This window comes from Electrophorus electricus, chromosome 3 (genome assembly GCF_013358815.1).
Source record: "Electrophorus electricus isolate fEleEle1 chromosome 3, fEleEle1.pri, whole genome shotgun sequence".
Classification (NCBI taxonomy): domain Eukaryota; kingdom Metazoa; phylum Chordata; class Actinopteri; order Gymnotiformes; family Gymnotidae; genus Electrophorus; species Electrophorus electricus.
Genome location: NC_049537.1, coordinates 32,218,486 through 32,229,277, shown reverse-complemented (window position 1 = coordinate 32,229,277; position 10,792 = coordinate 32,218,486). Strand labels below are relative to the sequence as shown.

The window sequence follows — 10,792 nt, the reverse complement described above, 5'->3', positions numbered from 1 at the left end:
GCACCCTATTAACTATGAACATTTTAAAGATACAGTGTCCCTGCTGTTTTGACCCCAAGCAAATAACATTCAGTCAGCAGTGGTCCTGTGGTCAGGAAAATGGCAGATGATGAACAGGGCATTGTGACAGATAAGATATAGTGTGTAACTGCACACCTGTACACCTGTAATACGTGTACACCTGTACACCTGTAACACCTGTACACCTGTGATTACATACTCTTAATAAAAAGACTGGTGAGTGGAGGTGTAAGGAATGTGGGTGGTGAATGCATATGTGGGAAATGTTTCTGGCACTCACTATGCATGTGCAGCTCCCCTGATAACTGTGTATTCAGATGTGACCGTGTGTGTATGTGTATGTAGTCCTTCGTGTCTTTGCTGAGTACGTGAACACTCCTGGCTGTGAGGCTTGGCAGCTCCATCATTACTTACTCAGGAGCTGCCTAGTCTGGGACTGATGAATGAAACTGTCACCACAACACCATGCATCACCATGTCCCTCTGCACTCAAACTCAATACCTGTCAGAGCATGCATGAACATTAGAGCTCATTCTGTTCAAATTATTAAAAATTAATCAACCAAATAAATAATTTAGGATTATCTGTACTGTCCTTAATTTAACCAGTTTGCAGTAATGTGAGTGATGTGACTGACCTCATATTATAAAAGATAAAACCCAAATAGATTTAATATCACTGTTTTTATTTTAGGGCTGTAGATAGTTCTGGCATGCCTCACTTGTCACAGAGGAGAGCAAATTTTTCAATCTCACACATATTACAGTTGTATCAGTGGCAGAAAGCCTAGTAAGTCAGTATAGCATGACAGTGCAGTTTGTATCATAAATTGCTATACAAATACCACAAATAATCCAATCAAATAAAAGTCATGGTTAAGTATAATCCTGTCAAACTTGGTAATTGACATTTCTACAGTCTACCATTTTCACCGTCAAAAATCCACAGCAAAAATTATTTACAATACCCAGGTCAAATTTGGTAAATATATCTCCAGACATAATAAAAAAAATTTTTAAAAAAGCATTCTATGAACCTTCTAAGACTACACGAGCAAGAAGTGAAACAGTGTTGATGCCTGCCCACACGCCAGGTCTGTTGAAACGCTCTCACCTCTTCCCTCCTCGGAACCAGGCCTCTCTCATTGCACGTACACTCACATCCCAGAATATCAAAGAAGCTTCCTCAGTCCAGACGACAGTACCTAAAATGGCTGCTGAGTCTACAGAGTCAGTGGAGGAGGAGGTCATTATCAGGCTATTATATATGTTAGCATCACTACTAAATGAAAGCTAACTGGAACCAGTTAGCTACATGCAAAGAATTTCTGAAAAATAGGTCATTTTAACCAGTGCTCAGTAAGGTTTTATTTATTGTTAGGAACCAGTTTGGTATTTTTGGGAAAAGTATAAAATCATGTTAATTACACTCAAATTCAATTGCTCACATAAATAATTAGCAAATTTCAAACAATCCTTCTATTGGACCTTTAATTATACCATTAGATCATACATTAGATTTCCCAGGGTTCATACATTAGTTTTTCCCTCGTCTAAATCGGTATACGTCCCAGAGGTTGGCCAATCTTGCTGACTCAGTATGAATCAGGGCTTTTGTACACAGTCTGGGTACGTTTGCATGTATGTAAACATACTTCAGTTTCTTCTTCTTCCCCACACACTGAACTAAAATGAATGCCATATGAATGTCATATTAATGGTTTGGTAATTAAAGAAATGCACTTTAAAAGGAACTTGATTCATGGTGCCCTTCAAACGAACACGCCGGTTAATCGTGTCCTGAAGTAACACTAGGTCCAGCACGTCCCTTCGTGCCACACGCGCAGGTTCTTTAAATGACTGTCAAATGTCACATTAACATTTCAGTGCTTTATTGCCATAGCATCCCTGAGAGTTTCTGCTCAGGGTGTCCACGGCGTGGAGCGCCATGTCTCTCCACAGAAAGGTTTTTATTGTGAAAGAAGGTTTTTCAGACCGCCATAGCTCTCAATGACCTTTTTTCATGTTGTCCTTGGGGGAATGAAAAATCCAGGAAATGCATTTCACACATTAATGCAGAAACTCCGACTGTCCTGACCCACTTTCCACTCTGCCAGGAAGCGCTTGCTCATCTGTAGAAACATGTTAATATTTGATGTGTGTTTTCTTAAAAAAGAAGAAGAAGAAGGCTGGTGAAGCTCAAATCTGCTGACTTTGACATTCTACACAGGAAATAAGTAACAAAATAAGTAACGCTGTTAATGTTTTATCCACAAGACCAGACGTTTATCACCAGACGTTCGCCGGTGGCTCTGGTTCTGCAGCAGGTTAAGGTGTGACACACCACACAGATTCACTGTCATTTTTTTCTGTGAAAATGAGACCTGGATGAACTACTGCTGTTCACTGTATTCTAATTACACCTGATCACTGTAGGACGTCTCTCGCATTAGCTGCAATCAGAGAACAAACCTGCTACCTTCCAACATTGCCCTCAATCAGCTGCGCCATTACACAGAGCACCAGGGCATCCCTTTTTAATTCACTGAATATCACTTACACTGCACTAAACTGTAGCTTTATTGGACGGCCTCTTCTAAAAGCAAATGCATACAGAAGAAATAGTGGAAGAAGGATGAGTATATTTAACTTCTGTAAGCTTTGAAAAAGCTATGAAAGCTATGATTTATGTTTCTACTACAAACTACTTACATCATTTCATTTCAATTACAAACTTAAGCAATTGTCTACAAATATTATAACATGTTCTACAGAGTAAAACTAATTAGATGAGGGTTCTCTGATTTATAACTGTATTCTAAATGTATTGTTTAAATGTCTAATAAAGTCCCTTTAATTAGGGTTATAAAGACCCATGGGTTACGGTTATAGTAACGTGCAGGAACCTGTTATTGCATAGTAAGCAATAAGGCCTTAGACAATGCAATAACAGCTTGTTTCAGTTTGTTTGAGGTCCATTTCAGTACAATACACTTAACTTTTTGTCTAACATTATTTAATAAGAACAGTTAATTAAGTGTTAGAGGGAAAGAGAGAGAGAGAGAGAGAGAGAGAGAGAGAGAGAGAGAGAGAGAGAGAGAGAGAGAGAGAGAGAGAGAGAGAGAGCGAGCGTGGGTTTACATTGCCATCTAGTGGTCAAAATGGATAGTTCCTTTAAATAGAAACTTAAAATACTTAGTCCATAGACATACACATGATGAACCATAAATCATATGCAAAACTAAACTTCACATTAGAAACAAAGAAAATCGATAACCTTTAAGCATGCAGGAATGATTACGCAACCTGAATACTGATACAATCACCAGTGTTTCTACTTAGACTGTGAAATTCTAAACCATACAAAATTGCTGGAGTTATTTTTATATTTGCTCATTTATAATTTACCATGAAATCTATGCTTCCTGAAATCTATGCTACGATTTAAGTCATCATTTAAGTCATGTTTATTTTTAATATAAATGTATCCAACAGCCATCGTTATGTAAAATATAAATGATTTATTATTTGATTACGCCGTGATTTACTGTCTGCATTTGTGTGAGTTAAGTGTATATTGCAGTGGCTACTTAGCGAGACATCTAGGACATCTAGGACTTGTCAGACGCTAGAGGCGCTAGCGTTCCTCATACTGAGTGCTGATTGGTTGGTGAGCTGACACGCGAGTAGCAGAAATGCTAGCAGCCTACTGGCTTAAACCCGTCCGCTGTACAAAAAAAGGAAATAAAAGATTATCTTTGCTATTTTTAGTGGAACACATATTTCTATATTACAAAAGGAAGATCTTGGTCAAGTGGTGAGAAACTATTTTAATCTTTCGTTTTTAACGTTTTTCTCCATTCTGCTTAATTTCGGACTCTCTTTCTGGCGCCCTCTGGCGGTTGTGTGATACTAAGGAGGCTCCTTATAAACGGGCTCTGGCTACACGACCGTCTCCTGCCTTGGGTTTTGTACTGATACCTTACCTAATCCTGTTTATCTCATTTTGCTGCACTAATCCTGTTTATCTCATTTTGCTGCATCATACTGTATCATCATCATTTTAAACTCGTATAAGGGAGACATTATAAAACGCGCGTTATCCTCCGTCTGTCCAACACATGCCGGACCTCGTAGTGACGTCATTTTCAGAGACCTCTCTTGTGTTTTGTTTTCCGAGTTAACATCATCTGTCATCGTAACTACACTTTATTTGAAAGCTGAATTTTACTAATGCTAAGTTACAAGTGTTGGGAACAGCCGGCACCGTTTTAACTAGGACTTCTTTAAATGTATCGACACCCAAACGTACACTATGCCAGTCAAGCTGCAAACACGAAGTAAGCTATGAGCTAGCTAAGATAAGCTAGGCTAGCTGAGGTGCAGGCTGCAGTGGGCGGTGTGTTTCCAGCTCACATACTGGGCAGGCAGCGGCAGGCAGGCAGGCAGGCAGGCAGGCAGTTTTCTCTTGTTCAGCACCTAGTGTTTGGAGGCTGGCACTTATTGTGTGGTTTTGCTAGGTAGTGCTGCATTGGTTCTAACAGTAGCTAGCTAGCTAAACTATATCCAAGCAGTAACCTGGGCTAATATTGATCTTTCCCTCTTGCAGTCGATCCATGTTGGCCCGTCCCCTGACAGCAGCGACTTCTGCTCAAACCTTTGCCAGGGCGCGGAGACACTGGCATCGACACCAGCCGAGGACTTCATGGTGGTGGGGTCAGTTTCCCGAGCAGTCCTGGAGCCCCAGCACCTCCCACACGGACCACGCCACCGCGCCCAGGCCTCCCGACCCCTTGCGCTGGCGTGAGTGGAGACGGCCAGGGCTGTTTCCACACAGTGTTCCCCAGCACATCTCTCCAGTTCATCTCTATTCTGGAGGGATGGACCGGGCTGATGAAGAAGGTCTCAGAAAGAGGAAGCGCTCTGAGGATAGTGGCTCACATGGAAACTGGCAGCGCAGCCCTAAGCGCTCAGCTCTGGAAGAAAGCCAGGAGCAGAGTCCTGTATGGCTTCACATCACAGGGGCATCTCTTCCCCCTGGGAAAGTCCCACCAAGCTCTGAAAATCGAGGGACTAAAACAGGTAAAAATCCTCTAAAATAAGTTGCCAGTTTCAGAAAAGCAGTTGTTAATTGATTTTGTTTTCTTATGCTGCTGGAAATATATGATATTCAGTCTGGTGCAAATTAAATGTCAACTCCTAACTTTTATTTTAATGTCCTCTTACAGAATTAAAGAGGGAGTGGGAGGAGGCCTGTGGGTATGGACCACGGGAGACTGGGAGCATTCGTGAACGACACTTTGATTTCTCTGTGATGTCCTACAATATCCTCTCACAAGAACTACTCCTTAGCAATGCTTACCTTTACAAACACTGTAACCCCCTCATACTAAGTTGGGGACACAGGTTCACCAAGATCATCAAAGAGCTGGAACAGCACAGTGCAGATGTAAGCTTTTATTCTTGGATCTAAGAACTGAACGTTTTGGTTGTTTTGATGGTAGGCTGTGCCCCATCTTCTCTCATCAAGTTATTGATATGAACAAGAGATGTCAGAGTTATTTGTATTTTCAGTATTAAATGCTTTTGGTCTGTATATATTAATGCATAAACAGCAGTATAGGTCTATGCACTGTTGATATATAGGGGTGTAGAGCCAATAAAGCTTTTGACAGTTTATGAAATAACTTCATTTGTTTAATATATGATAACAAATCGACATTTAGGTACTGAACAAAGAACCTCTATTTTGAATGATGTTTACTGCGGGTATTGTTATGTTCTTGCTGTTCACTTTGTGCTATGTGGATTTAGTGCTCATTTGCTGGGTCATGTTTAATTACATTTGTCTCTTCAGATAATGTGTCTTCAGGAGGTGCAAGAGGACCACTATTTAAAACAGATCAAACCCAGTCTGGAATCTCTAGGTACTTAACATTTCAGGACCACTTAATGGTCTTTTAATATAAAGGTGTATTGTCTAAATGGCCTATGTCTAAATGTCTTTTTCACCTTGCAGTAGTGTGCTTATCAAATTGGCAAAAAATAATTTAAAAGTCTGTGTAATAAGGGTATTGGATTAACATTTATGAAAAGTGCAATTCAATATCAAGTGAAGAATGTTCACTAGAGGGAGCCATTGGCGAAGATTTGAGACTTAACTTGTTAGGCAGATGCTGTATGTTTACATATGTTTATAACGTTCTGTTCAGCATAGTTGTGGTTTATTTAGAGTGGAGTGGTTTGTGTATGCCTCCCCTTTCAGGGTACCACTGCGAGTATAAGAGGCGGACAGGCAGAAAGCCTGACGGCTGTGCTGTGGTGTTCAAACGCGAGCGCTTCTCACTGCTCTCCCGTCACCCTGTGGAGTATTTCCGGCGAGGAATCCCCCTACTGGACCGTGATAACGTGGGCCTGATTCTGCTGCTGCAGCCTGTGGAGCCATCGGCCTGCCATATCTGTGTGGCCAACACTCACCTGCTGTACAACCCCAGGCGTGGTGACATCAAACTGGCCCAGCTATCCATGCTGCTAGCCGAGATTAGCCGCGTGGCGGGGCTGGCCGATGGCAGCACCTGTCCCGTGGTGCTTTGTGGGGACTTTAACTCACTGCCCTGCTCTCCTCTCTGTAGCTTCATTAGGGAGAGCCGATTGGACTACACTGGATTGTCCATCGGGAAGGTGAGTAACGGCGTTTCTGCAGGTATCTTATTACTAAACTGCGTGATCAGCATCGTTACTGAGTTAGAAAGGGTTTTTTCCACCCAGTTTTACTCCATTATGCCAGTTCCCTCAGCAATGGAGGGTGCAGTGAGCATGTGCTTTCTCTTTCTTTCTCAAAGGATAGTACTAACTTCTCTTATCAGCAAACACAAGTACCCAGATGTCCACGATTGGCTAGTGTCGTAATGAATAACAGGGAGGAATGACCCCGTCCCTCCCACCTTGGACTGTCGGCCACAAACAGCCAATAGTACACAGGGGTTTGAACCAGCAAGCTCCCAGTGATGGGGCGATTTCTGTTGAACCACTCAGGGTTCTGAAGTATTATTATGAAGTATTGTAGTTTCTATAATTTTATATTATATATATGTGTATGTATAATTGTATATACTTTACAAAGATTTTTTTTTTTGCAGATATATGTTTGGATTATATATCTCTTTAGCTAATTATATATTCATTGCTCTTCCTTTTGTAGGTCTCAGGGCAGGAGGACGGCTCCAGAGGTCAGCGTCTCCTCACTGCCCCCATCTGGCCCACCTGTCTGGGCATCTCACAACAGTGCCAGTACGAGAGCCAAGGTGAGCACCAGTAATAAACACTATTCAAGGCACAATATTGAGTTCCCAGTGTAAAATGACTCCCTGTATTAGCAAAATTGTGCTTGATTTGTGGGTTTGTCAGCATGGGGATAGTCGAACATTGGGTTGAGATGTTCGTTGTTTGTTCGGGTCGGGATGTTAGTCTGTCACATCCACACTTTTGACAAATGGCATCTGTTTACTGTTTTTGCTGCCAAACTCATTGTTTTCAGACAGCTACATTACCTGTGCCATTTTCTAGCTACCACCACAGACCAGGCTGTGAAGGAGCTGAACCTGCAAGCATTGTCTGCTTTAAATAGGTAAATTTGCCTTGACAGTGCAGCCCGTCCCTGCCTGCTTGGTCTGACCTTCCTCTTTGCTGACCACTGCTTTCTTTGCAGTGCTAGTGGGAGTGACATGAGCACTGGTGTGGGTGCTGGGAAGGATTTCTCCTCTTTACTGCTTCCTGGTTCAAAGAAGCTTTGCATTGAACATGGCCTGAGGCTGACCTCTGCATACTCCCACTATCTGAGGGAGAATAGCCGCCCCGAAATCACCACGTGCCACGCGCGGACAGCTGTCACTGTCGATTACATTTTCTATTCAGCTCTGTCAGGTGAGGTCAGATGAGGTCAAGTCAGGTAAGATCAGGTAAGGACACGTAAGGTGTCCAGCACAGAAGCAGCCAATGTGTGGTGTGTATTTGTGGGGTTGCCATTATACATGTTTTAGTCACCTAACTTCTATTTATAAGCATTGTCCCTCATTAAGTACTGTTAACCTCAGTATGACTCAGGATAATGAATTATGTTATTGCCGTAGACTGTTTGCAAAATACACTTAGCACCTACTTTATAATAAACACTATTTATTATAAACACTTGCTTCTGTAGTTATAATGCCAGTCTGTCATACACAAGTTGTATTCGCCTTCTTCCCAACTCCTCTGCTCATTTGACCCCAGGAACCCTGATGCTTGGGTGTTTTTGTGTGGTAGAATATTTCTGGCTCAGCAGGGACACTGCTTTGTTTTTTCAAACAAAGTGGCCAGTGCGTGTCAATGGAAGCTGGGTGTTCTAATAAAATGGAGCACATTCCTTGTGTAATCAGAGCTTAGGTAGTGCAGTTTGATCACCTGCTTTTGTTTTAAGACGCTTGTTCAGTGCAGAAAGGTTGTCAAGGGAGCATTAACAATAGTCCTGGTGTAGGCATGTGACTTTGATTCTGTAGCTTGCTGTATTGTCATCTGTAGCACACTCCTCACACTGATCAGAACCTTACCTTTATGTTCCCAGAATGCAGTACTCCAGAGGAGCGAGGTCTGCAGCTGCTGGCCAGGCTGGCCCTGGTCGGTGAGGCTGAGCTCAGAGAGGTCAACCGCCTGCCCAACCAGCACCACTCCTCTGACCACCTGCCCCTCATTGCATGCTTCCGGCTGCCCTCCTGAGCACAACACGCCAGCTACTGTGGGGCCTAATCGCTGTGCTTTGTAACACCAATTTATCACCTGCAGTGATAGAAGAAGAGGCCACACAGATTGAGCTCACATAAATATCTACAGGAAGATATAATTAATTAATTAATTAATTAATTAATTAGGGCATAGTTTCCATTAGCTGGAGGATTTGTGGTTTTCACAAACGTGTGGATTTCTCTCTTCTTGGACACAAATGCAGAAGTGGAAAATCCTGAATCGTTATGGTGGAACCCGTGGTCCTGTGCTGCAATTGTACATATAACGCACTGTAAATTGTGATTATGATTTTGGACAATTTTGCCTTTTATGTACATTTGGTTTTATTTTAAATCAGTTGTGTCTTGAAAGTTATTTTTCAAGAAGTCACTTTATAAGGATATTTACATGTTTTTGTATCGTTATCTATCATAGTTTTGAGGAATGATCATTTTAATGCCTAAACTAAATAGTTTAATTCTGAAATTGGTAATGATTAAATTAAGTATTAACATTTAACTGCTCTAAACAATCAATTAATTTAGCTCAGCTAAATGTCCCTGGTCTGGCACCATTAAAACTGGATGAGAAATGCAGAACTGACTTTCCTCATAGTTTTCATGCATGAGTGAATGTTCTACCTCCCACTGGCATGCTAAATAACCCAGATCAGCTAGTTCAAGGAGAGTACATTTATTTGCTTTTGTTCCATATTTTGCTTTCTGATCTTTAAACTTGAATGAGGATAAGACTCTATAATGACTTGTGATCTGTGTCCATCTGTACTTCCAGTCATTATAACCATCAGCCTCAAGACACAAAGAAGACAAGCATTAAGACTCATCGCTGTCCTCTCTCTAGGTGGTTGAATGAAATTCAAGTCAAGAAAGGCCAAAGTCTCCCCTCTTCACTGAGTCAATAACCACTTAAATATGCACTTTAAAAACTTCCTATCTTTTTCTCCACTGTCTCCAAGGCTTTAGTCTGATACTTAACTATCCTATCTCTTGTCACATGAGACTGCAGAGCACTTCTGTGATTCTGAATAATGGCATCTGCCAAATGCTGTAAATGTAAAATGTTAATTAGGGTATAAACAGCTGGTCCAGGATCAGCGCTCTTTACTGGGAGAGACACAATGAAGGCCTGCTGTCATGTATATGTGAGCAAATGTAAACACATCCAAGTTTTGGCATAAAAACAGCAGTCCTGTTTTTCCCAATGGTTCTCCATGTAATTGGGATTCGATTTGTGGGTTCATTTGCCTATAGAGGGGGCCTTTAGTGAATTGATGTATTAGGTCAATGTGAAGACAACATTTTGATCTTGAATTTAAGTCTCTTAAGCCTCTGACACAACGGTTGTTTGAATAAGAGTCAGGCAACCACCAGCCACTGCAAAGCACTCGTGTATGACATCCATGATGCCTGGAAATCGTCACAGGAAGTGTTGAATTTGAGTTGTCTTCTGTGTCCATGCTCATCCATTTTGTGCTTTGCAGTTAATTACTGCCATACTAGGTATAGCCAAACGTTAGGTTACATTAATAATATGTTAATAATATTGACAGTGACCCTCATCACAAATGTCCCATATTACAAGATGACAGTTAAAAATGTTTTGTTTACTGTCTCTTACAAATCCCCTAGCTGGTGTTGGTGAAAAAAGGTTATTGGATGTAAACCACCACTAGAAGTACTTATCTTGATTAGGAATGATCACCGTTAAAATTTTTGTCTTAAATAAGAAGCAGCAAGTGACAGCAAAGGCTGTTTACTGACTGATGCCTGTGAACATATTCAGGGTTGGTGGAGATGTCACCTTTTCCTCCAACTCACATGAACTTTCTCTTCTTCTCCCCTTTTGTCCTGTATTACAGTGAGTGCTGCTGCCAGGAAGCTTAGTGCAGTTTGAGTAAAGCTTCTCGCAATCCCAGCAGCTCCCCAAGTCTCCAGTCTCCTGTGGTCCAAACCCACAGAGACTAGACAAAGCTGGAATCCTTCTGTCTTTG

General features: G+C 41.6%; 1 protein-coding gene across 6 annotated transcripts; it reads left to right on the top strand.

Annotated features, from left to right (window-relative positions):
• The first annotated feature begins 2,320 nt into the window (after positions 1-2,320).
• Positions 2,321-9,905, top strand: angel2 (angel homolog 2 (Drosophila)). 6 transcript variants are annotated; one of them, XM_035524251.1, is made up of 9 exons: positions 2,321-2,354; positions 4,631-5,103; positions 5,250-5,470; positions 5,879-5,948; positions 6,287-6,702; positions 7,223-7,325; positions 7,588-7,648; positions 7,730-7,944; positions 8,624-9,905. In XM_035524251.1, exons 2-9 carry the CDS (start codon positions 4,638-4,640, stop codon positions 8,773-8,775), a joined length of 1,704 nt encoding a protein of 567 aa, XP_035380144.1. In that variant the 5' UTR covers positions 2,321-2,354; positions 4,631-4,637; the 3' UTR covers positions 8,776-9,905. The 6 variants fall into 6 exon arrangements, with proteins under 6 accessions (XP_035380144.1, XP_026878629.2, XP_035380143.1 ...); XM_027022828.2 differs by lacking the exon at positions 2,321-2,354 and adding an exon at positions 3,718-3,838; XM_035524250.1 differs by lacking the exon at positions 2,321-2,354 and adding an exon at positions 3,953-3,987.
• Positions 9,906-10,792: the final 887 nt, after the last annotated feature.